This window comes from Esox lucius, chromosome 7 (genome assembly GCF_011004845.1).
Source record: "Esox lucius isolate fEsoLuc1 chromosome 7, fEsoLuc1.pri, whole genome shotgun sequence".
Taxonomy (NCBI): Eukaryota; Metazoa; Chordata; class Actinopteri; order Esociformes; family Esocidae; genus Esox; species Esox lucius.
The window spans coordinates 6,113,071-6,137,945 of NC_047575.1; the positions used below are offsets into that span (position 1 = coordinate 6,113,071).

General features: G+C 42.6%; 1 protein-coding gene across 1 annotated transcript; it reads right to left on the reverse strand.

The window, feature by feature from the left end:
* Positions 1–5,877: 5,877 nt before the first annotated feature.
* On the reverse strand, positions 5,878–23,281 carry pafah1b1b (platelet-activating factor acetylhydrolase 1b, regulatory subunit 1b). Its single transcript, XM_013132162.4, has 11 exons — positions 23,106–23,281; positions 15,369–15,552; positions 13,792–13,876; positions 13,610–13,684; positions 12,715–12,921; positions 12,119–12,287; positions 10,768–10,870; positions 10,399–10,627; positions 9,815–9,916; positions 9,489–9,645; positions 5,878–7,145 (listed from the first exon to the last, which is right to left on the reverse strand). Exons 2-11 carry the CDS (start codon positions 15,398–15,400, stop codon positions 7,072–7,074), a joined length of 1,233 nt encoding a protein of 410 aa, XP_012987616.1. The 5' UTR covers positions 15,401–15,552; positions 23,106–23,281; the 3' UTR covers positions 5,878–7,071.
* Between the last annotated feature and the right edge of the window lie 1,594 nt (positions 23,282–24,875).

Genomic DNA, 24,875 nt, shown 5'->3' on the forward strand with positions numbered 1-24,875 from the left:
CCCCGCCCTGTTACTACAGCCGGACGTAAAACACGGCAAATATTAAGCGATGGTGTGGAGAGGACATCAGACCTGATAAAAGGGGTTATCCCACTTGCACACAATACAGTCCAGACACTGTCGCTCTATAAGTCACAGATGTGGTTGCATCTACCAATATGAAAACATTTCAGTCCGGTTTTGCTATTATACTGATTCGCATTAAAGCGTTGCGGCATGTGAAATCCCAGAGAGAGAGATCACGTCCACGCGAAACACTCTGCTGTACTCTCCCGGTTTTATCCAAGACCCTGGCCCGCAGCGCATTAAAATATGTCGACGAGAACTGGCCAATGAACGCACAGAACAACAAGGCATGGTGCCTGTCCACATGGGCACCCGCTCGGCCCGAGCGCGGCTAATTTGCATGGCGAGAGCGTGACTAGCAGTCCTGCTGTCTCGGGACTAAACATGTCAGTCAGACAGAGAAGGAGGCGGGTCTTCCACTCGAACACTATGACCAGTAACAAGCAGCACTGAGGATTTCTTTTCACACATTCACTTCTTAAAATGGTTGAGTAATTGCTTTAGTGCTAAGCTAATTGTTTGTGGGTATTTCTTATGTAATAGCGAACCATTCTCTGTATCTCATGTACTTTATTTTTTACTTTCCCTTTCTGTCTCTCCTAGTTACTTTCTATTTCACTCTCACTCCAATCTCCTACATTCGCTTCATTATTATTCTGCTTTCTTTCACCTCCCACACCCCATTCTTTATTTCTTTGGCTTTGAGGGATGGCTCAGAGATTGAACAAACACCAAACGAATGCATGGGAACCTGTGTGTGTGTGTGTGTGTGTGTGAGAGAGAGGGCATGCATCTGTCAATGAGTGGTGGACTCCTGTACTGTGTGTTTGAGTGTGTATGTGCATTATGTACAATGTGTGCACCTGCATGGTAACAGAATTTGATTGGATGGAGCCCAGTGGAATACCCTCATCTCTCATCACAGAGTCTGACGGTCTCAACCAATCAGAAACTCAGAAGTGAGCATGGGCTGCTCCTGCTGCCCTACACGCTGTCACATGCACGAGCAATCAAACACCAAATGCATGCATTAATCTCTATGATCAGTTCAGGGAGACATTCCACTGCTATATTAAGTGCAGTCAAAGTGCTGATAAATCTGATGAATGTAGATATGTTCTGACCTTGCATTTCCCCTCCTCGTCAACACCAACACAGCCCACAACATACATTTGTGAGAAAACGTGTTTCAGCATCCCACTGAGCACATGGGCCTCAGAGAAAGCCACACAAAATGAAACGGGCACGAGCACACAGAGACTCACACACGCTCAATAAGTGACCCAGTAAGAAGTGCTGCATCACTGTTTGATCTGCAGAGAAAGACAGAAAAAACAAGATGAATTGGCGAGAGAAGCATTGATAGGGAAACAGCAAGGGAACAAAGAGAGAGAGAGAGCATGCAAGAAAGATAATTTAAAAGGTGAAGGAGTACAAGATCCAAGAGAGGGGAAAATACAGGAGATTGAAGAGGATGAGAGAGACAGTAGAAGACGTGTTTGGGCATCACACACCAGTCTAGTTTGGCAAATTTCAAGACCAACTGATTAAAGATTTACTGTACATTCACCTTGATTCACTGCTTGAGTGAGTTGATTCTTTTGTAGCCTAGTGATAGGAAGGATCTCCATAAGTGTGTAGGTTTAAGGGTACGATTTGGGATTGGGCTTCTTACTTTGCCTCTACCTACTACCAGGAGAGGGCACTATTTCTTTCTAAATACAATTGCATTGTAACTTATGGGCAGAGGTGTGAAAAGTACAAAGTAAAAGTACTCAACTGGGTTCAGCTGTGTTCACCACTTTTGGGAAGTTCCTAAAGAAGGGTAAAATGACCATGTAAACAGAGTTCATAACTCATCAGTGTCCTTAATTGATCATTTACACTCTTCCTTTTTATTTAATTGATCACTAGTTAGTTTTGAACTCCCTTTACCTGGTTATTTAGATCTTAATTAGATACTTCCCAAAAATAGTGAACACAGCCAAACCCAGTTGAGTACTTTTACTTTGTACTTTTTAAACCTCTGCTTATGGGCAAATATTATATGACTATAGGGTTGCATACCTGCAAGTAATCACAAGCATTTTTTGTTATTCATTTAATTTGCTGTAATAATCTTAATTACTGAAACTTTGATCAATTTATTTTATTCCTATTTTATATAATGCATTTTTATTTGCACTGTATTATTCATGTGTTATACCTGTGTACATATTGTCCTTGAGTTTTTAGAAGATATCCAACCAGTCCAAAAGAAAACAGACATTTATTTAAAAAATCTCCAGTCAACCCTGGCATTATTTTCACGTACAGTATCTCTGCAAACCGTCCAACTACTTACATTATTGACAACTGCTACTAGAAACTAAAACATTAATAAAATGATTTCGTAAAATAAATCAGTGTAAAAAAAAAAGAGGATCATTTATGATGAAGCCCTCATATTAAACAAAAATAGAGATTTTACAGCTTTGTTATTCTAACTTCCAGAGGCGTCGCTAGGAACACAATATATTCGGGGCTTAGCCCACCCTCCCGCCCCGCCCGGGACAGAAAGTACAGGGATTTGAATGTACACGCGGACAATTACGATATAAACGCTACATTGTCATAATGGGCGATTGGAATTATAGATGAATAGATCAGCTATTTAAAAAAATATATATATTATTTTGGTTCCATTTGAGATCCGAGGCTAATTCATAAATATCCTCGGAAGCCCATGTCTAACGACCCCACTGCTAACTTCTATTGAAGAACATACTATTCCCAATTCATATATTAAAGTGTCAGAGATAATTACTGACACCCCAAGTACCCAAAAAGGGTGATTAACTGTTTTGTGAATAGTTTGTATACTGCATATTAGGAACAATCTTTGATTGTAGAAGTTTACTGGTATAATGGTACATTTCGAATGACATCCTGTTTGGGTGGAAGCCAAGCTAATGTCTCAGCAAGCAACTACAGGGATTCTTATAAAACATTAAAATATGGGATTTTAGTTCAATGCATGCAAGCTTATCGGACTACGAAAATAAACTCACAACCAATCTATGAATATAATCATGAATTTAACTGATATACCCTGATCAAAGCATGTGATATTTCCGGTCTCTGGGACTGGTGGTCCATTACTTTGATGTCCAAACATGAGTGTGTGCGGACATGTTGCGCGTGTGGAGGCTGAAGTAGGCCAATATTTCTGCTCTAGTGGTTCTCTTGAGGAACGGTTACTCAGGGCAGCCTCGGTGTGTAGGTGTGTTCTTTCTCGAGACACGACCTATTGGACCGTGATGTACTACTGAATCACGTACGGTATGACCATGTGTCCCTCAACCATGATGCTGCTGCTGATTATTAGGCTACATGTTAACTAGGAACTACTGATGTTAATGTTGTTTTTAGACCATTGATGTGTACTTTGTACTACAGCTTATTTAACAAACTTAAGCATTACTCCGTGGATGCTTTTCTAAATCAACCCCTTCATCCACCCTCCTCTGTCCTCCATTTCAATCCAGCCTCACTTCTCCTTCCATTTGACGGCGATCCCGTTTTCATTCTACTCTCTTCCTTATTATTGTTCAATAACTCTTTACCTAGCCGCTGGGTTTTAGCCGTCGTGGTAACTGTTGCCAGGATACGGTCCTCAGGGCTACAGTAATGGGTGGGTGGGTGAAGGAGTGAACCGGAGTGAACAGGTGCGTGTCTGTGAGAGAGCCAACACTGCTTGGTGCATTATTAATAAAGTGACCTAAACTTGCTTATCCCCAAGCAGATTTGTGTGAGAGCCAGACCATCTTTCATGAGCTGTGCAAGTATGGGAGTCGAAAAGCATAAGAAACAGTGATATAGACTAATTTGTAATTAACAGTCAAATAGAAGTGGAGTCTATTAAACAACTGGCTATTACTTCATTGATTTCAGAAATTATTTCCTAATCTGATGTGTATTAGCAACGCCATTTACCACACACTGCTCTACAAGTACACTACTTGATTACAAATCAAACTCTTCGCTGCTACGTACAGTAAGCCTACCAGTCAAAACCCAAATTACTTATTTTTACTACATTGTAGAATAATGGTGAAGACAAAAAATACAAATAACACTAATGGAATCATGCTGTAACCAAAGAAGTGTTAAACAAATCAAAATGCATTTACATTTTTGATACAATTAATTGCCAATTTCTCATGAGGGGTAGTTTCATCAGAGCGCTTGATGGTTTTTGCAACAGCACTTGAAGAACCTTTCAAAGTTCTTGGTATTTTGTGGATTGATTGACCTTCATATTTTAAAGTAATGGTGGACTGGTGTTTCTCTTACCTTATTTGAGCTGTTCTTGACATAATAGGGACTACTACAGTACAGACATAAAGATGGTCTTCTGTACACTGTACCCACCCTAACACATTAAAGAAAATCCTCAAATATAATTTTAACATGGCACATGTTAATTAAAACTATTCCAAGTGACTACCTTAAAAGCTGGTTGAGAGAATGCAGTGTGCAACACTGTCATCAAGACAGTGGCTATTTTGAAGAATCTACAATCTGAAATGTATTTGATGTGTTCAACAGGTTTTTGGTTGCTACATGATTATTTCATAATTTTGATTTCTTTACTATTATACTACAATGCACAAAATAGTAAAACTAAGAAATGAGAATGAGTAGGTGTATCCAAACTTTTGACTGGTACCTTAGATTTGAGTCCTATGTATTGTCAAATCACAAGACACAGGCAGTACCTTGATTGGGCCAAAACATTATGACCACTCACAGCTGAAGCGAATAACATTGATCATGTCCTAACAAGGTAGACTAGATGGTAAGCGAACAATCAGTCATTTTAGTCAACATGTCGGATGCAGAAATGGTCAGTCAGTAAAGACCTGAGTGACTTTGACAAGGGCCAAATTGTTATGGCCAGAAGACTGGGTCAGAGCATTTCTGAAAGGACAAGGCTTGAGGGGTGCTCCAGGTCAGTAGTGGTACCTACTGACAGGGGTCTGAGGGGGAGAAATCACAAACTGACGACAGGATGTTGGGCGCCCAAGGCTCATCGATGTGTGAGGGCAACAAAGGCTATCAGTCCAAACCGACAGGTCTACTGTAGCACAAGTTACAGAAAATTTTAAGGATAGTAAAAGGAGAAATGTTATAATGCACAATGCATTGCACTCTGCTGTGTATTGGGCTGTGTAGCTGAAGAAAACAGCCAGTGGCCACAGTAACTCCTGTCCACAGTTGAAAGCACCTACAATTGGCACACAAGCAGCAGAACTGAACCTTAAAGCAATGGAAGGACACCTAGTTGAATGAATCCCGTTTTCATTACATCCAATAGAAAGTTGTGTATGTGTGAGCCTTTTACCTGGGGAAGTGATAGCACCAGGATGCACTGTGGGAAGACGACACACCAGTTGAGGAAGTGTGACCATGCCCTGGGGCCGGGGCGTTCATGTGGACATCCATTTGACATGCTCCTACCTAAACATCGTTGCAGACCAGGTACACTCCCTCATGGTAATGGTATTCCCTGATGGCAGTGGCCTCATTCGTGGCCACCCTCCCCCACAAGTCCAAGCTATGGCGGCTCCACCTCGCAACTTACAGGTCTTGAAGGATCTGCTGCTAACATCTTGGTGTCAGATACCACAGTACACCTTCAGAGATCTAGTGGAGTCCATGCCTCAGCTCTGTTGCATGATACATGGAGGACCAACAGCATATTAGTCCAGTGGTCATAGTGTTTTCGCTCAGTGTATAATGTTAATTTAATAATGACAAGGCCAGTGATATATTTACAGATTTTAGTTTTTTTTATTATGTTGCAAACAATGACACCCAGATATATCGATACACAATTTTACTGTGCGTGTATGTGAATCTGTTTGAGTGTGTGTGTGTGTGTGTGTGTGTTTGAGTGTGTGAGTGAGAGAGCGAGCACAGAAAGCAGGAGATCCCTTACTGAGGGGGTTAACAAGGCAGAGACAGCAGACGGGCACTGGTCTCTCTGGAAACACCACAGCAGAGGACCCTGTGCGTTTGGTCGGTTCATCTATGGGTCTTCCTCGATATATGCGCGTGAGTGATGGCGTGAAATAGAGAATGAGTGTGAATGTTCATTTGTATGCTTTTTTTTTTTTGCAGCATATGAATCTTTAAGGTCATGTGAATATCTAGTAGAAGCCAGTCAGTCACCAATCAGAGAGAGGGGAGTATAAAAACAGAAGCTTTGCACGCGCACACACACATACGCGCACACACCCACCCACACGCGCGCACACACCTTAGAAGAATGACAAAATGTTAATTTTCTGTTCTTTCAAGCTAAATTTCATTACACACCTTTTTCCCCAAAACATCCTGTCGGTCACAATCCCCCATCCTTCTTTCACATACCTGCCCACACACCCCTCTCAAGAAGAGCCAGACTACGGCAGCAGAAACAAAATAAAAACCTGAACTAAACCCCCTGGAAGTGCAGACATGATTGGTTTACGTGCAGTGTCACAATTACCTAGCCCTCACTGAGCCTGGACACAGGAACCATTTTGTCCCCGTTGAAACGCCATAACAGTGGCATATGAATTTAGGCAAATTTACAGCACATGTTTTGGGGGAATTCACCAATTAACATGCAGGGAATACTTTAAAAAGTATGTTGTGTTTGTGTGTGATATAATGTGTTGGTATGTGTGTGTGTGTGTGTGTGTTCAGTGAGAGTGTAACATTTATTAAGCGTACTTTACATCCAGAATAATTTACATAAAAGGACAATATTTATTTTAACAGGGCATGGGGGTGGGAGGGGCAGAGGGGAGACCCTGGGTAACCATGGTGTCAAATGCAAGAGGCGGGGCTAAGGTGAGTGTCAGAAAGTCAGGGCGGGGGCGGGCTGTTTGAGGGTGGGATAGGAGGGGCTGCTATTTCGGGGAGCAGAGAAGGGTTGTGTAGGTGGCATAGGGCTGTGGTATAGAGGGCGATGACTCAGCGACACTCCCACACTTTGACCGTCTGGTCAACGCTGCCAGTCACCACATAGGGGGCGGTCCGGTGCATATCTGGGGGGACAGAGGAAAAAAACTGATTTGGAACCTTGTATGTATGTTTCTTTTTGTTGACTATACTTTATTTTCTCACTTCCATTGTCAATATAACATGGTTTTCCATGCCTATAAAGCCTTTGAAATAGTAGGTTCCAGTGTGTTTGGTCGGTATAATACAGATACAAGTCTCCAATAAGTCTTCCTTATATATGCATGTGAGTGTTGGCATAAAAGAGAACAAGTGTGAAACTGTTCATTTGTCTGTGTTTGTTTTCTTTGCAGCATAGGACTCATTAACGTCCTGTGAATTTCTAGTAAGAGCAAGTCAGTCAACAATCAGAATGTTATACATAAAGTAGGTTTGGTTGCCCCAAGAACTACGTCTTCCCCACAAATCACAACACAGCAAACACTCAAGTTGTCCAGAGCAAAAAGCACTTATTAATCCATTTGGTTTTACAAAATGTATTAATTTAGTAATCTATCATTTTAAGATTGTAAACTAAATGAAAACTTCCATAGTGGACATACTAGCAACTACTAGTAGTACTACAGCTGGGATGATTAATTTCAAATTTCCCATATTGAATATGACTTTTACTGACAATGAAACAGGCAATTAATAGCTGAATATAAAGAACACATGCAAAACCTTAATGCATTTAAAGATTACCCAATGTCTGGGCCAGTGGAAATTGTATTTGGGACAGAATATATTTGGCCAATAGGTCAACTTGGGCCAGTGGAAAAAGTGTCAGATGATGGTCATGCAGTAGTCAATGGTTACAAATTCACTGTAACCAGAAACACCTGGAAGCTTCAGAAAAACCTATGATGAGCACATTTATATTTCTGAAGTGAAATTTAACCATTTATACATACATGTTTAGGCTGGTCTTACGAAACATTTAGGATATTGTGCCATTTGCCAAAACGATTGCCAAGCAGTTATGAGAAGTGATCATTTAAAAACAGGACATGTACATTTATATTTGAAAACTGTAGTTGTCATACAAACAAAATGCCGTAGAAATTAAAACAGGGCTTTCATTATGTCACTCAATGATTTGGGGGAAATGTATAGCAACCCAAGTTTTGGTGTTTTTTGCCTCTGGATGCTTGCTGTTCTTTCATTAAGTGATATTCTCATTAGACAATTCTGGATTTTATCTTCTCTTTACTGACATGTCACCATGTAGCTCAGTTGGTAGAACAGGGCGTGTGTAATGCCAGTTCTGGACCAAATTCCCATGAGGGCCATTATGGAAAAAAAGCCTTGCTCAGGGACAGAACAGATTTTTCTGTTGGCTCAGCGATTAGAAAGAGGAGCTATGAATAATGATTATGGGTGTTTCACACGCAACATTTACATGCATGGAAATAATCTGAGCTTTAGAAACTTCGTTCGGTTAGGCTTTGAAAAGAACCCCGACAAAGATGTTCTTTGTTGACCCAAAAGGATAAGACAACCACGAAGTGTGTTGCATAACCAGTTACCCTCATCATACAGTAGAATTAAATCATTAAAAATGCTATTTTCTTTAGACATTTGTGAATAAAAAAATATACTTACACTACAGTAACGTGTCAATAGCAGGCAACAGATAACCCTTTACTCAATTTTAAAGAGCCGCTGCATCTGAAGCGGCTTTACCCATTCAGATAAGAGAATTCTGCTCCGGCATTCACTCTTCAGTTTTATCTTCGTGATAACTACAAACATTGCAGATTGATATGATACCGGTTGTTTTTATTCAGTGTGTTAATTGTAAGGTAGCAAGACTAAATACATTGGTAGGTCCGTAATGAAAACTGCGAGACAGCCGTGACATACTGGTCTGGACTAGAGCTTACTGTATCCACAATATTCGCTCATAAAACATGCAAAACTTATTTATTAGCCATTTGCATGAGAGATGCCCCAAGCTTCCTCATCAATTCGCTACAAGGAGGTAAACCTGACAGTTTTCAGTAAATCATAGACCATGATTTGTTCCTTTCAAAAGGAGATAGCCAACGAGTGGACAACACTGCTTAGAAGAATGAGGGGGCATCTGCTTCATTATCAGATTATTTGACTGACAGTTCTGGTTGACTACTGAAGGACGTTACTCCTACTTCAGACATGGCATTTATACGGACAGGTGAAATGGAGCTTCAAAACTACCTCCAGAAGTAGCATGCTGTTCCAAAAAGAAAAGGATATCACCATCATGTCTCATGAAAGGGAATGGTTTGATGACATGACGCCCCATATCTGGCTTGACTGGGCCACTTTCACTGCAGTAATGACTCAACGGTGTTGACGGTTAACACGGTAACAGCAATGACAGGACATGCACAGACACGCGCTCTTACCCAGAGAGGTGACGAAGTGTTCGTGGGCATACAGGGTCTTCATGCAGCGCTTGTTCTTGTAGTCCCAGATCCTTAGAGTCTTATCGTCAGCACAGCTCACAATGAACCTACCACCAGGGTGGACCAGCACACCACGCACCCAGTTATCATGACCCACCTAGAGGACAGACATGGACACGTTACGCATGCCTCCAACCTGTGGGGGTGGGAATATTCTCCAGAATGATTAAGGGGAGGTGTTTAAACATTGGTTGAACAACCAAAATGCTTCAGTTTACAGTTAGTTTGGGCAAAAACGGGGCCAAGCGTGCAAATGACACACTTACTAGAGTCATAAGGCACATGCCAGTGCTGATATCCCACATCTTGATGGTCTTATCTCTAGAACCGGAGAGAAGGAAGGGACCGGGCTTCCCGCTCTTCTTACTCTACAGAGAGAGGGAGAGAGAAGAGGAGAAAGAAGAGGAAGAAGAGAAAGGGAGAAGAGAAAAGACTCTTGTCATGACAAACAAAAGTTATGGGTCCTGCCAGAACATCACTTCAGAAGACCAGGTAAAACCTAGGCCATTTCAAAATAAGAGCGTGTACACATCGTTACATGATAAACCTGCATAGAGTGAATAACATTTTATTTGAATACGTACAGAACTACAAAGACAGCAACACAGTGTGCAGTTTCACACTTGAGACACTTCCATGTTTCTGGTTAAAATCCAGACATATTATTGGCCTACTACCAGAGCCAACTGATTATAAAATAATGGGTTGTAAAAGCCCTTTTGTTGTTTGTTTTATTTCAAAACCCAGTTGCAGGACTTCCAGATGTCCTAAATATCTCAGAGGATATCTGTAGAATACAGCAACCCCCCCCCCCCCCCCACAAACACACACGTGTCCACGTGTTCCTGACCTCTGAGCCGGTGGCCTCCAGGATGGTGGGGTGAGCCGTGTCCGGGGCCCAGGCGATGCACTCCACCACGTGTTCGTGTTCCCTCAGCTCCGCCTTGCACTCCTTGGAGGCGGCCACCCACACGCGAACCGTCTGATCATTGGAGCAGCTGGCGATCAGGGAGCCGTCCTGGTTAGGCCGGACCATCCGGACCCACTCCCTGTGGCCTGTGAAGGTCTTGACGCAGTACCTGGAGAGAGAGAACACTCAAACACTCTCCAGCACAACCCCGTCTGTTTGAATGGTAATCACATGGGATCTTTTACAAAGCTGATCTGATTGGTCAAAAGATCAAATCAGTGTGAAGTAATATATGAGTGTGCTCCTCACCCAGTGGCCACCTCCCACATCTTGATGGTCTTATCTCTGGAAGCGGACACTATGTGGTCACCATTGGGCATGATGGCTACAGACGACACATTGTGGTCATGACCTGAAACAGACAGAAACACAGGCGTCAGAAAGGCAAAGAACCGGTCCCACTTCACAAAATATCCATTACTGAAGTTAACATTGTAGCAAACAAACAAAACCATTCTATTGCTGTAGTATTAATAAGGTAAGGAAACTGTCTGGTCCCATTCCGCTGACTGGTCAATGATTGGGTCAACTGGGAGGATATCCAAGATTTAAGTTTTTTAGTTGAGTAGTCAAAGGATAATATAACTTTGGAAAAAATTAAGAGACCACTGCACCTTTTTCTTTCCTTTTGAGTGAGGAACAGAAGCGTTCAATTTGCAGTGGTCTCTTAATTTTAACCCGTCTGTTGCTCACTGAAAATCTTCCTTTTTGACTTTTTTGGAAAGGAAAGAAAAAGGTGCAGTGGTCAACATTTTTTGAGAGATCAGGACTGCCTCAGAATCTGGTTCCTCTCTAGCTTTCTTCCTTATTTTGACCCTACTAGGGAGTTTTTCCTAGCAACTGTACATTAACTCTTGTTGCTTGCTCCTCTTTGTAGTTTTAGGCTGGGTATCTGTAGAAGCACTTTGTGATAACTGCTGATGTAAAAAGAGCTTTATAAAATAAATGTGATTTAAGCATTCATTGTGTGTTTAAATAAACTGGTCAAAAATTATAATAATTCTGACAACATCAATGTATGTCAGGCCTATTAATGATGACATTCACATTTAATATATATTTTTGCCGGACCGTGTAAGCGGAGCCAGCCATAAAGAGCCAATGTTTCTGACTGATGAACTGAGTGACCTCCTACCCATTGTCCAGCAGTCTGTCCAGGATATGTTTTTACTCATTGATGCACTGAAGGTGTTTGTTTCTAACCCAGTTGTGGCAGCGGGCTTAACCCACATCCCACCAGTTTCTTTTATTTGTTTCTTTTTTACACAGACAGCTGAACCAGCCACTAGTCTTTATAACAACAGTGGAAAGAAACAAAATAAATCCACCACAGATAATTACAGAAAACGACACCCAGTCCACCTGCAGCTGTACTGGGAGGGGGCTGGTATGCCCAACAAGCCATCACATGATATAAACCCTCCAACCCTGGTTTCCTACCTTCGAAAACCTTTACTTAAACATTGAACACATGTCTACATATGGCCAAACAACGGCTCAGTTGGTTCCGGGGGGGCAGGCAAACGTGGGGCAACGGCGTGAAGCTGTGGTAGCCCACGACACACCCAAGCGGACGGGGGACACTGATGCGGCCCCTCACCGTGCATGGTGCGGATGCACTCGAAGCCCTGGAAGTCCCACAGCTTGATGGTCATGTCCGCGGAGCAGGAGGCCAGCAGCTTGCCCGTTTGGTCAAAGGAGATGTCCTGCACAGAGTCTGTGTGGCCCTTCAGTGTCCGCTCAAAGTCCCCTGCCTCATAGTCCCAGACCTAGACAAACAAAACCCTCTCAAGGTGAAAAACTGCCCATCACTACATGACCATAATCTTCCTCTGGGTGCATGTGTGCGGAAAGAAGGAGGGAGAGAGACAGATTTGCATGTATCCCAGGGTGTGGTTCTCCGTGCTCTGTCAGCGTTGCCCCTGGTTACCAGAGCATCACCCTATCTTCAGCGGATGGTCAGTGACACAGCAGAAAACAGGGAGAGAGAGAATACAGGGAACATGAGAGAAACAGAGAGAAAGAGTGAGATGGTAGAGCGAAGAGAAAAGCCTGAATGGTAAGGGCATTGCTGCTGTTACGGAAGCAGTTTAGCTCTAATGGGACAGTCTCTTGTACTAGCTGACAGACCTATAGTACTCAGGCTTGTGGCACACTTGGCAGTAGATTTAGACCAAGAGTTTGACACATACACACCTTGATGGTGGCATCCTCGGAGGCGCTGACCATGACAGAAAACACAGGGTGGAAGATGACCCGTGTGACGGGTGAACGGTGGCCGCTCAGGGCGTATCTCTCAGGGGGGCGGGGGATCCACTCCTTGGGGTCCCTCTTCTGGGCAACTGGACCCCCGTGAGTCATCTCCTCCTTGGCCTCATTCAGTTTGGACTCCAGCTCCATTACCTTAGAGAGAGACAGAGGGTGAGACAAAAAAAATAATACACTAAACATGGGGGGACAGAGGGAGGGCGAGCGCGGGGGACGGGGGGGGGGGGCGAGCGCGGGGGACAGGGGGGGGGCGAGCGCGGGGGACCGGGGGGGGGGGGCGAGCGCGGGGGACAGGGGGGGGGGCGAGCGTGGGGGACAGGGGGGGGGGGCGAGCGCGGGGGACAGGGGGGGGGCGAGCGCGGGGGACAGGGGACGGGGCGAGCGCGGGGGACAGAGGGAGGGCGAGCGCGGGGGACGGCGAGCGCGGGGGACGGGGGGAGGGCGAGCGCGGGGGACGGGGGGAGGGCGAGCGCGGGGGACGGGGCGAGCACGGGGGACGCGAGCGCGGGGGGGGGCGAGCGCGGGGGACGGGGGGGGCGAGCGCGGGGGACGGGGGGGGGGGCGAGCGCGGGGGACGGGGGGGGGCGAGCGCGGGGGACAGGGGGGGGGGCGAGCGCGGGGGACAGGGGGGGGGGCGAGCGCGGGGGAAAGAGAGTGAGATGATAAAGGTGTGGAAAAGAGCAAGATCACAGTAAAGTGGGAAGGGGTCAAAGTGCAGTCGGCTGTTTCCTGATCTCCAACAGTGAATCCTTTCACTCTTACACAGACCAACTTCACAGAATGTGAAATACCATAACGCCAGGAACGTGTTGTCAGCCCACACCTTTTTCTGTAATCTGATGACCGAGGTCCATTTCTTTTCCAAAAGACCAGCATACTTCTTATCTAACTCTTCATTCTGTGTGTGGGGAACAGAAACATAAAGAGTGTGACTGAAGTTAGCTGTAAGGGTTAGAACAGGTTAGTACAGCAGTTGTAATAATGGAGCAAGGTTGTGTTTTATACCATGTCTATCTCCGCCTCTTTCTTAAAAGTGGAGTAGGCTTCTTCATAGCCGTTGGAGCGAAGGTAGTCTCCTATCGCTCGGTTTCTGACAGTGAGTGAGAGGAAGAGACAGCAAGGTGAAGAGAAACAGTAAGAGGGAACAGACCTGTTACCACAAACATAACACAACCTTCAGAGTTTTCATAGTACAGGAAATGTAAAGATTCTCTGTTCAGTCCACCATTCCAGTATCAACTGGCAGTGCCCTGTGATTCGATTGGCTAAATGTGTTCTTGGTCGCATTAAACAGTATCTGCAGTTCCACCTTAAGAGTACTTTTAGTTCCATCTTAAGACCGAAAGAGACCACGCCCTGTTTGTCTGGAACATGCTGTGCTGCAGTGAATGTAACCCATAATGTTCTAACATCAAACATTTTCAAACCCTTTTTAAACCAGAAACACCTTTGTTTGAGGATGAGCTTGATCTTACACCCATACACCAAGAAAGGTTAATGACATCTTCTCAATGTCATACTACTCTTATTATCTGACCTGTTCTCAGCATATCTAAACCATTGGATAACAAAGCCAGAAAGAAAGGAGAAAATTAACTAGTAGAATTCCATTTAGAAAAGGACAGTTGATGCTGGGGGTCTATTGCAGAGAGCGTTAGTTTGTTAGCTAAGCTACCTATTGTACCTAGCCAATTCACTAACGTTGGCTAGTACTGTAACGATGGCGCCTCTGTGGTATTTTATGTGGCAGGAATGAGGTCAGATTCACACCTTCAGCACAGAATATCTTTTTTGAAAGCTCAGATCATCAGTAATCATCAGTATTTATCCATTAGTTTTTGTTTCATTAAATGACAAAGTTTGGAGCATCAATTGGTTATATAGTTGAAATACACTGTTTTATTCATATTAAAACACACTCGTCCAGTGAATTAGGTTCCCTCTACAACAACCATGGCAAACATCGAATCAGACAATGTTTCTGGCCGTCACAGAAACGAGCAGACTGCTGCAGGACTCCGGAAAGCCAGACTGGCCGACTAACCCACCACACACACTTGACGGCCAGGAGGCTGGTTCCGTTCTAGTTCAAAGGCTACATTTTCTATGAGCAGCAGCTCTAAATTTAGGTGACATCATCAGCAGTCAAATAGCTGCAGGATAATTGTAACCTGTGTGAGTGTGCAAGAGAGAATGGCACTGTATGTGTGTGTGTGTAGGAACAGAAGGACGATGTGTTTCCACAGAGCAAAGGCTGCTTGTGGGTTTTTGCCCAGTAGGTCAGAGTTAGTTCTTAATGGGGTTCCACTCTTGCCTGGTGACTTCAACTGAACTCTGGCTTCTCTATCGCTCTCCAAAAAACCCCTTGGTTTCTAGTCCCCATCCGAATGATTCATGACACACAACACTGTCTGTTTTAAACAACAAATTAAGTACAGTGAAAACCATAATGTGATCCCCTCAAATGAATCCATGCGATGTTCATAGATTGTTCAGGCAAATAAATGAGCCTAACGCAATAACTCCAAATATGCCTCTCATCTTTGAAACTAACCAGTGGAGCGCTGCAATGCTGTACTTACAGTTCGTCTCGTTGCCTCTGTGACAGCACCATGGTGGTGGCTCTCCCTCTGGGGGAGACAGGGGTGAGGCGGGGCGGGAGCGGGCAAGGGGGGCAGGGGAGGGGGGAGGTGTGGAGGCTCGAGGGGGGAGGGGTCCTCAGATCCCTCAGTCAGTCGCTCGGTCTTCGACCCTCAGAGACTAGAACTGGAGTTCCGCGCAGAGCAAGACGAGAATGGGGAAAGACAGAGAGTAAAAAGACTCAATTAGTTTATTGTGAGGAGAAAAGTCATAAGAGGCAAACTTAACCTGGTGATCTGAACAATGACTGATATCTAACGGCAAGGCTCACTGAGCACATTGGGACTGACAGGCATGGAACAGGTTTTGGGCACATTGATACGGCGGCAGACTAATCCAGTAACACACAGCCACAGAGATCCAGTCAAGCGTAAAGGTTCAGCAGTAAGGCAATTCCTTCCCGATCCATAAGGCCACCAGCACCTGGGGTCACCGTGGCGATAAGCTGCTTACCGGCTAGACCGCCAACAGTGTGTTTTTGCGCGTGCGTTTATGAGGGGCAGTGTGACATTCTTGAGTGTGTGTGGGTTTGTAGTCGATTGCGCGTGTCCAGCAGTCATTCAGACAGCTGACAGTGCAGTGTGAGACCTGAGAAGGGGGCTAGCCCGCTGGCTGCTAATAGGATTAACCCAACAGCAAATACATCGCACAGAAGACAGAAAAACTAAAATAAAAAGGCTCCCAGAGTAAAGACCAAACATCAGAAAACACCATGCAGAGGTTTAGTCGCAGAGAACGGCCATCATGATTGCTGTCAGGTTGAGATGCTGAATGCACACTGGATGAGCGAAATAATGACTGAGACCAAAAAATATATATCCACCTGTCGAGGCATGAGAAGACATGAGAAGGTGACCGGTGAGGTTCCCGCCACAACTGTGGGTTGCAGCCCCTGACAAATGGACTGCTAACCGCACCGGCCTGACCTCTCAGCTATTACATCATCACAAAGCCCACTGCAGCTCTGACACCTACATGTCACAATCACTCGGCTCTGCCAGGGCTTGGGTGTGTGTTGTGGATACAGTTACACTATACAGCAAACAACTAAGAACGTGTGGGTGCCTCAGGGTTTCATGGACTTTAGTTACAATTCCACATTCCGTACTGCTTTTGCTTTCTGGGAGGGGGGTTGTTATTGTTTCTTATTTTTAAGTTGTGAAGTCAACACTCGCTGGAGTTAACAATGCTACTTAGGTAGTGTTGACAGTGATGATGGACAGCAATCTTAAAATCACAGGCCAAAATGGAGGATATTGTTCTATTACAAATATATGGTTTTGATATTTCAATTAAGGTCTTCATGCAACAAAAGATCTGTTGCAAAGGTTAAACTAAAGACTTACAGTGGATATAAAAAGCCTCGGAACACCCCTGTTAAAATGCCAGGTTTTTGTGATGTAAAAGAATGAGACAAATCATGTCAGCACGTTTTCCACTTTTAATGTGACCTATAATGTGAACAATTCAATTGAAAAACAAACTGAAATCTTCAAGTGGGAAAAATTTAAAATTAAAACCTTACAATAACCTGGTTGCATAGAGTGCACACCCTCTTATAACTGGGGATGTGGCTGTGTTCAGAATTAACCAATCACATTCAAACTCATGTTAAATAGAAGTCATTACACACCTGCCACCATTTAAAGCGACTCTGATTAATCACAAATAAAGTTCAGCTGTTCTAGTAGGATTTATGACATTTTCTCAGTTGCAACTTAGTTGCATCTCATCTTCCAAAGCATCTCATTGTTGAAAGATACCAGTCAGGAGAAAGGTACACAAGAATTTCCAAAGCATTTGATACACCATGGAACACAGTGAAGACAGTCATCATCAAGTGGAAAAAATATGGCACAACAGAGACATTACCAAGAACTTGACGTCCCTCCAAAATTGATGAGAAGACTAGAAGAAAAGTGGTCAGGGAGGCTTCCAAGAGGCCTACAGTAGCATTAAAGGAACTGCAGGAATTTCTGGCAGGTACTGGCTGGGCGCTACATGTGACAACAATTTCTCGTATTCTTCATATGAATGGGCTATGGGGTACGGTGGCAAGACCGAAGTCTTTTCTTACAAAAAAAAACATCCAAGCAAACATCCAAGTTTGCAAAAACTAACATCAAGTCTCCCAAAAGCACGTGGGAAAATGTGTTATGGTCTGATGAAACCAAGGTTGAACTTTTTGGCCATAATTCCAAAAGTTATGTTGGGTGCAAAAGCAACACGACACATCACCCAAAGAACAACATACCCACAGTGAAGCATGGTGGTGGCAGCATCATGCTTTGGGGATGTTTTTCTTCAGCTGGAACCGGGGCCTTAGTCAGGGTGGAGGGAATTATGAAATACCAAATACCAGGCAATTTTGGCACAAAACCTTCAGGCTTCTGTTAGACAGCTGAGGTTCACCTTTCAGCACGACAACGACCCAAAACACACATCCAAATCCACAAAAGCATGGCTTCACCAGAAGCAAGTTTTGGATTGACCCAGCCTGAGCACAGACCTGAATCCAATTGAACATCTGTGGGGTGATCTGAAGAGGGCTGTGCACAGGAGATGTCCTCGCAATCTGACAGATATGGAGCACTTTTGCAAAGAAGAGTGGACAAATATTGCCATGTCAAGATGTGCCATGCTAATAGACTCCTACCCAAAAAGTGCTTCAACAAAATTATTAGTTTAAGGGTGTGCACACTTATGCAACCAGGTTATTGTGAGTTTTTTATTAAAAGAAAATCCCCCCTCAAAGATTTCAGTTTGTTTTTCAATTGAATTGTTCACGTTATAGGTCACATTAAAAGTGGAAAGAGTTCTGACATGATTTATCTTTGTCTCATTCTTTTACATCACAAAACCTAGCATTTTAACAAGGGTGTGCAGACTTTATATCCACTGTATATGCAAAAATTAAATTGGCTTAAGCTATTCTTTTACACCTAAATTAATGACCGCAAGGATAAGTAAAAACTCTTTGAACGTCTGTACATGATTCTGAATTCATGCATTATTCAAGGATGTGATCTGGTTTTGTAGCATCAGTACAGAGACAAATACTGTAGGGTTGTGAAGGTTAGTTATCTGTATAGCCATGAGCTATTTGCCATTCTTTTGAGCCGTGCTTGTGAAGCAGTCAGTTGAACCCTATCTCAGTGTGTGACATTCCGTACAAATAGTTTAAATTGACACTTCCATACATCCATTGTGCTTGGCTAAAAGCCTCACTATTCATTTATTCAAGTCCCCAGTCAGACGGACAGTAAAAGCCTTTGAACTGCAGAGACAGCACTGCCTTGCCACACATTTCCCAAACCGATCACTTCTCTTCTCCCAGCTTAATTAACTCTAAAGCGGCACGATAATGGATGACCATGAGTCAGTCGAAAACATAGGATCTTGTTAGTGATCACAAGTACCCTAACCAGTGGCTTACCTGGGAAAGATCTAAAATTACTCAGTCAGTGATTCTGTTTAGGATTAGGGTTAAAAGATTATGGGGGAAAATATTTTGTTCACCCTGAAATCCTTACAGGTACAGTAACAGAAACATATGTCTGTTGAGTTTTAAAAGACCAGAACAGGCGTGTTTACTTGAATGAGCTAGGAAGCACGAGACGCGAATGAGAGTGACGACCGTACACACCCATGCACGCATGCACGCATGCACTGAAGCTGAACAGTGCAGACATGTCTAGACACTGGAGAATGAACTCTCCATAAACTCTGACTGTCGCAAGCTAACAACATACTTCTAGCCCGGGGAAACATTAAATATAACACAGGACATCAGCGCCCTGAAAGGCCAGCTATTCCCTAGATAGCACACTACATTTAATGCTTTTATGTGTCAGGCTCTACGCTGACCTCTTTTTCAAAAGGAGCAGGCTTGCGCCAAAATTATGAAATGTAACAAATAAACAGACAAACAATGAACGATATTTGAGCAGTTGAAGACAATCCACTATTTTTCTAGGTGGACAAAAATTCAAGGTCACAAAGTGGTTATCGAGAGACAGCTATTTCCGGATATCTCATCCAACCAAAGCCCCGTCACATAGAGGTGCTGACAGCTAGATACGCATGTGGGACTACGTCTTTATCTCACATAGACCTGTTAGTTCGGGAAGGCTGGGTTCACGGCAGATTACAACAGCGTTGGCCATGGAGAGTTACCATGTCACCAATTTTTAAATAGAATATAATATACAAGCTACAAACACTAAAACACGCTGATGCTGCACCATGTCTCCTGAAACAGTGTAGCCAAAACTCAGAAACAACAACTTTGTCTCCCACATGCATGTAAAACAAAACTTCACATCGGATTCTCATCGGACCAAACACATTAGTCTACGAGTGCAATAGGGAAGTAGGTTTATAGCCATGGATATCATGAAAGATCACGAACCATGTTACAAACTGCGCTCTCCCATATTACAATTATTCTTTTTTTTGAGGGGGGTGTTGTGTTTAAAATCATGAAAAGTGTTAGAATTCCTGATTGTGATCTTGTCAGGCATAATACAGCTTATTATAGGTCAGAGTTAGTTCTGCATCTTCAGCCCAAAAACAAATGCTAATTGTTGGTATTTCAGATTAATGCTCTGCCAAAACAAAATGTCTCCAAACAGCCATGCATCCTTGTACAACCTTTAGTGAACAATAACACCCTCACAATGCACAAATAACACAAGTCCCAAGCATAGGGGTCAAAAGAACATCCACAGCAACAGTAGACCTTATCCCCAAATCCAGGCATCATTGTCCACTCTATAAGAGTGACAAACGTCCTGTGGCTCGCTTCCTTCCCACTCCCTCTCGGTCTCTGTCCTGCGTTCAGTCGCTGTTCCCCATGGGGCACTAGGTAGCCAAGCGATTAGAGCATCTGACTGGTAACCAAAAGGTTGTTAGAACAAGAGGATCATTAAAAAATAAAAATTCAGGTGGGTTCGGTCAAATGCAGAAGCCAAATGTCAGTTTGGCCTCCGCAAAATGACAAAAATTCCCTTCCCTCTATCTGTAGAGAAAAATATCCCATTAGTGTCCATCATTGAGGTCACCCGGTTTGGTTGCAATCCTATTCAATGTGTGGAAGACCGCTTGCTGCCAGAAAAGTCCTTAATAGCCAACAACCAAGCATTGCCAGCTACTCTCCAGGCTGAGGTTTGGGAGGCTAATATTAAGTGGTTTCCTTTCATGAATGAATGAATTTGAGAATGATGGGATTATACACAGCCTAGTGGCACTACTTTAACATACTTCCCTCAACTGCCATGCATATCCACCAGTACTTACATAAAACTGATATATTAGGATATACCACCAAAAGAGATGGGTGGGGTTGAGAGTGTTTGTGTGGGGGTCAATATTAAAATGTTTGACCACAATGGCCCAGTGAAAACCCATTAACCAAATGACTAGCCTACTTATGTAGCAGTCATACGCACTGAGAAAGTGGACACTTGATTTGAGGTTGACAGACCCCAGGTATGCTACTACAATAAACAGAATCTCAAACTAAGATTCCGTGAGATCATATGCACATTTGTTTATAGTGTAATATACTAAGCACTTATTAGGGCAACAATATATATTAATAAAGCATACTAAGGTTTAAATAAAGCCATTCTTTTTTTGTGAAGTGTTGGAATATCCCTTGGAGTAAAGATTATTAAAACAGTTTGATGATTCAGTTCTTATTTGCACTAAAATGGGAAAACATTCAAACCCCAGGAACATAAGTAGAGTCTATATGAATTATATGCACGTCTGTGTTAAAGAAAAATATGTTTTTGCCAAGCCCTAGCAATGTAATAAGAATTTGGTCAGGCTACTAAACCTTGTGCAGTCAAAGCTAGAAGTGGCTCATGGTCTACTTTTGGGGTCGTCTTTTATTTCAACAATGAAGATTCCAAAATTAAAATGTGAAATAACTACAGACCTTCATGGGTTGAAAAAATGCAAACATGCATATATTTAGCATTTGTGAAAATGCCGTAATGATATCAGTCTGGAATTACGTTACTCTACAGTATATTTACCAAATCTATATTGCCAGAACAAATGACTGGCTAGATGACAGCTACCCCGTAGCTTTCATTTCATGTTTAACCAGGAATTCAAATGGAAATGTGTCTCGAAGGATGACTAATCAAAGCAATTCACTGACAAAGGGGAGGTATTTGCTACGGTTCTCAGTCCACATAAAAAAATTAAAAAAACATCTGTCACAACAGCATTGGCTGAACCCCAGTGAAAACTAACGCGTACAGTAGCAATCTAGACCAAGCTACATCGTTGTTGCCAAAAGTCTACAATACGGAAGACCGTATTAAACGTTTTCGAGAAAAAATAATCGTGAAAGCTTGCGCTTTCTGAACCAAAATGTGTACAGAAACCTAGTTAACATTATTTTGCCATGTAGCGTATCCGGCCTTAACGTGATCCTCTGGTTGGCTCTCTGTGCAACGTTATTTATGATGAAGCCTCAATGCGAAAACTCCACCCTGTTCAGCTAGCCAGCATGGCTAACACGTAAAGTAGTACTACCAAGTAAGCTCTGATCTATCACAGGAAAGACGTGATTTATTTGGGATATTCAGTCCATTTTAGACTCGATCGACCTGGAGTCTGGAGATATTCCAAATGAATCAAATCAAAATAGTAGCTTTGTCATGTTACTTAAATGAGTTAGCTAACGATAACGTAAACAGCAAACACATTTAACGTTACGTAGCATTAGCTAAGCTACAGCGCTATCAGCGAACATGGGTTGAACATTACACAGATAGCTAGCTAGGGGTACAGTTGCTAACAGTACTTTTCTGGAAAGATTAAATATCGCATTGGAAGTACTACTGTAACTTTCATGGTAATCTAAGACTGAAATCGGTTGTAATGTATTACCTAACTTGGCTGGGTCAGCTACAACGATGTAGCCACGTTAACATGTAATGTATATGAATTAACGGAACGGCATTCACTATCTAGCACTGAAGGATTTTGAACACGATACCTAAACAGATATATTTACGGTCTGTGGTACTGATGAAGATGGGGACGGAGTTGCCGCAAGGAACAACACGCCCTTCGAGCCGTTACCACCAACAGCTAACTGTCTACTCAGTACGAAAAGCAGCTGGTTAGTTAACACCAAAATTAAAGGCGGTTCGTTTTGGCATTTCTAACATGCCAAAAGTCCCCTCGCCAAACATGACAACCACCCAACGTAACTATAGGAATTAAAGAACTTAACACTATAGCTGTGGAGCTGTGTTTTCAATTTATCATTCTATCATTTGACCTTTAGACAAATCATAAAAGACTTGGGGCTAATTGCTATTACAGCAAACGAACGCGGGCTAGCTAGCTAGCAGTTAACGCGCCCCATGTAAACACTGTGTAGAAGAACTAACCACAGTGCCAAAAATAAGATTTCTAACGCCATTGCCAAAAGATACAAGGCAGAATAAAATAAAATAAATCTACCATAATGAGACAAAATAGCAATATACAACAATAAACGTCCAACCTCTGCGATTTTGCTGTAACGGCCTCTCCGCCATTTTGAGACAGAGACCGGAGGCGCAAAAAAAAACTGCAGGCACATCGTTATCACTAACGCTTCATTTCATGGTAAAACAAGGGCAAAGAAACATAAAACCAAATCAACTTACCCTTCTGTGTATGATCGGTCTCATAGTCCTAGTTCTGTAATCAAAATATGGGACAAAATGTTTGTTTCTGCTTGGTAGATGTCCGATCACCAGGCTGGGTCAATCTTGTTTTCTCCTCGATTTCAGACCGTACCGCATTCGCCTGACCGCGGGTACGCGCACGAACTGGCGTTGCTTCGCAGACGGTGATAGAGCGGCGCGCACGCCCCGTTTAAATGAAATGGTGCTGAAGGAAAGCTCCTCTTCCATGCGATATATTGGGCAATGTCCTTTGCAGATTTTTTGACGGACCGCGTAAGTGGAGCCGGCCAAGAATGAAAAAATGACTCTTGTTAAATAGCATAGTGTTAAGAGAAGCGGCCTTGCAAACACTAGGTCCCGCGTTTGAATCTTTACACATTAAAAACAAATGATGCCTTAGGATTTGTTCTGGACAGACAAAAACTTCGCTGACTACAACCTTCAGTAGCTACATTATAGTAAGCCAAAATAAAACTTTACAGTTATATTGCAACTATTTCTGGTGGATTTTCAAAGTACACGTAAGTGCATGGTTTCTGGGGTAATATAGGATTTATAAAAACCCCTTAGGCAGTAAAATCGTAAGGGTTTCCACGATTCTCTGGTCTTTTCACTTGACGAAAAAGTCAGTTATCATCACCTAAATTGATAGTTATTGTATCAATGTCTTTCACAAATGAAAGAAAAACCAATGTTTTTGTGCCATGAAATGAAATAGCTTTGGCAGTGTAATCTTCAGCCTGGCTAGCAATTGCTCAAACCTACCAGATAAGAGGTGCAATAACAGTTTACATAGCTTTATTACATAGCATAACAGCTGGGACAGGGTTAATGTTAAATCAGAAATTGCATGAAAAGGTCAGTGACATAGAATTCTGACAAGATTAATGTTAAGGGTATAAATGTTGCTAGTTGTCAAATAATGTTTGTGATCAATTCAAGCAACAACAAAAAAAAATATTACTGAGTATCTTTATGAAAAAATAACTTTGTTTATGAATTAAAGCAATTTCTATGAATACTATGATATTATCTACTATGATAGCTTCCTATCCTTGTCATCTTTTAATTTTTTTTTATTTTTACAAATTAGGGATATTGATCTTGGTTTACATGAAGAGATTTAGGCTTTTTAAAAAGCCTCATAAAAGTGTCCCAGATTACAAAGTGACCTGTCCCAAATTCTCAAATTCAGGCACATTATTTTTGTTGGGTACAAAGGACACTAATAGCTGTGACATGTCTCCTCTGGGTATAATATCTACATTATTTCCTCTGGTGTCGTTAGAAAACCTCTTAGGGATTTCATAAAGGTATAATGTGTTGATCTAATGTGTTAGACAGATATTGGAATAAATAAAATAATTCAAAATTGCAAAACATTTCCCAGATTACCCAAATTCACCCTACTGTTTAAAACTAGAGAAGTTGTTCTCAACATGAGTTATTGAGGCAAAATCACAGTTAACCAAAATGCTAAATAACTTTTTACATTTCTACTTGGTGGTCAAGTTATGCCAATTATATGTGGTTTTGAACATTCTCTAAACTGCACTCAAAACAGAAATGGTACATATCAATTTACCTGACTCTAGAGACGACCATCTTATAATGTTCCTTTGAGTTCTTATCAAAAAGATTTCAGCACACAAACACGACAACTTTTATACAAAAAACACAACATTTGGAAATGCTGGGTATTCAAAATGCAGGCTATTCTTTGGGTGCTGAAATCAATTTTTTATAAGA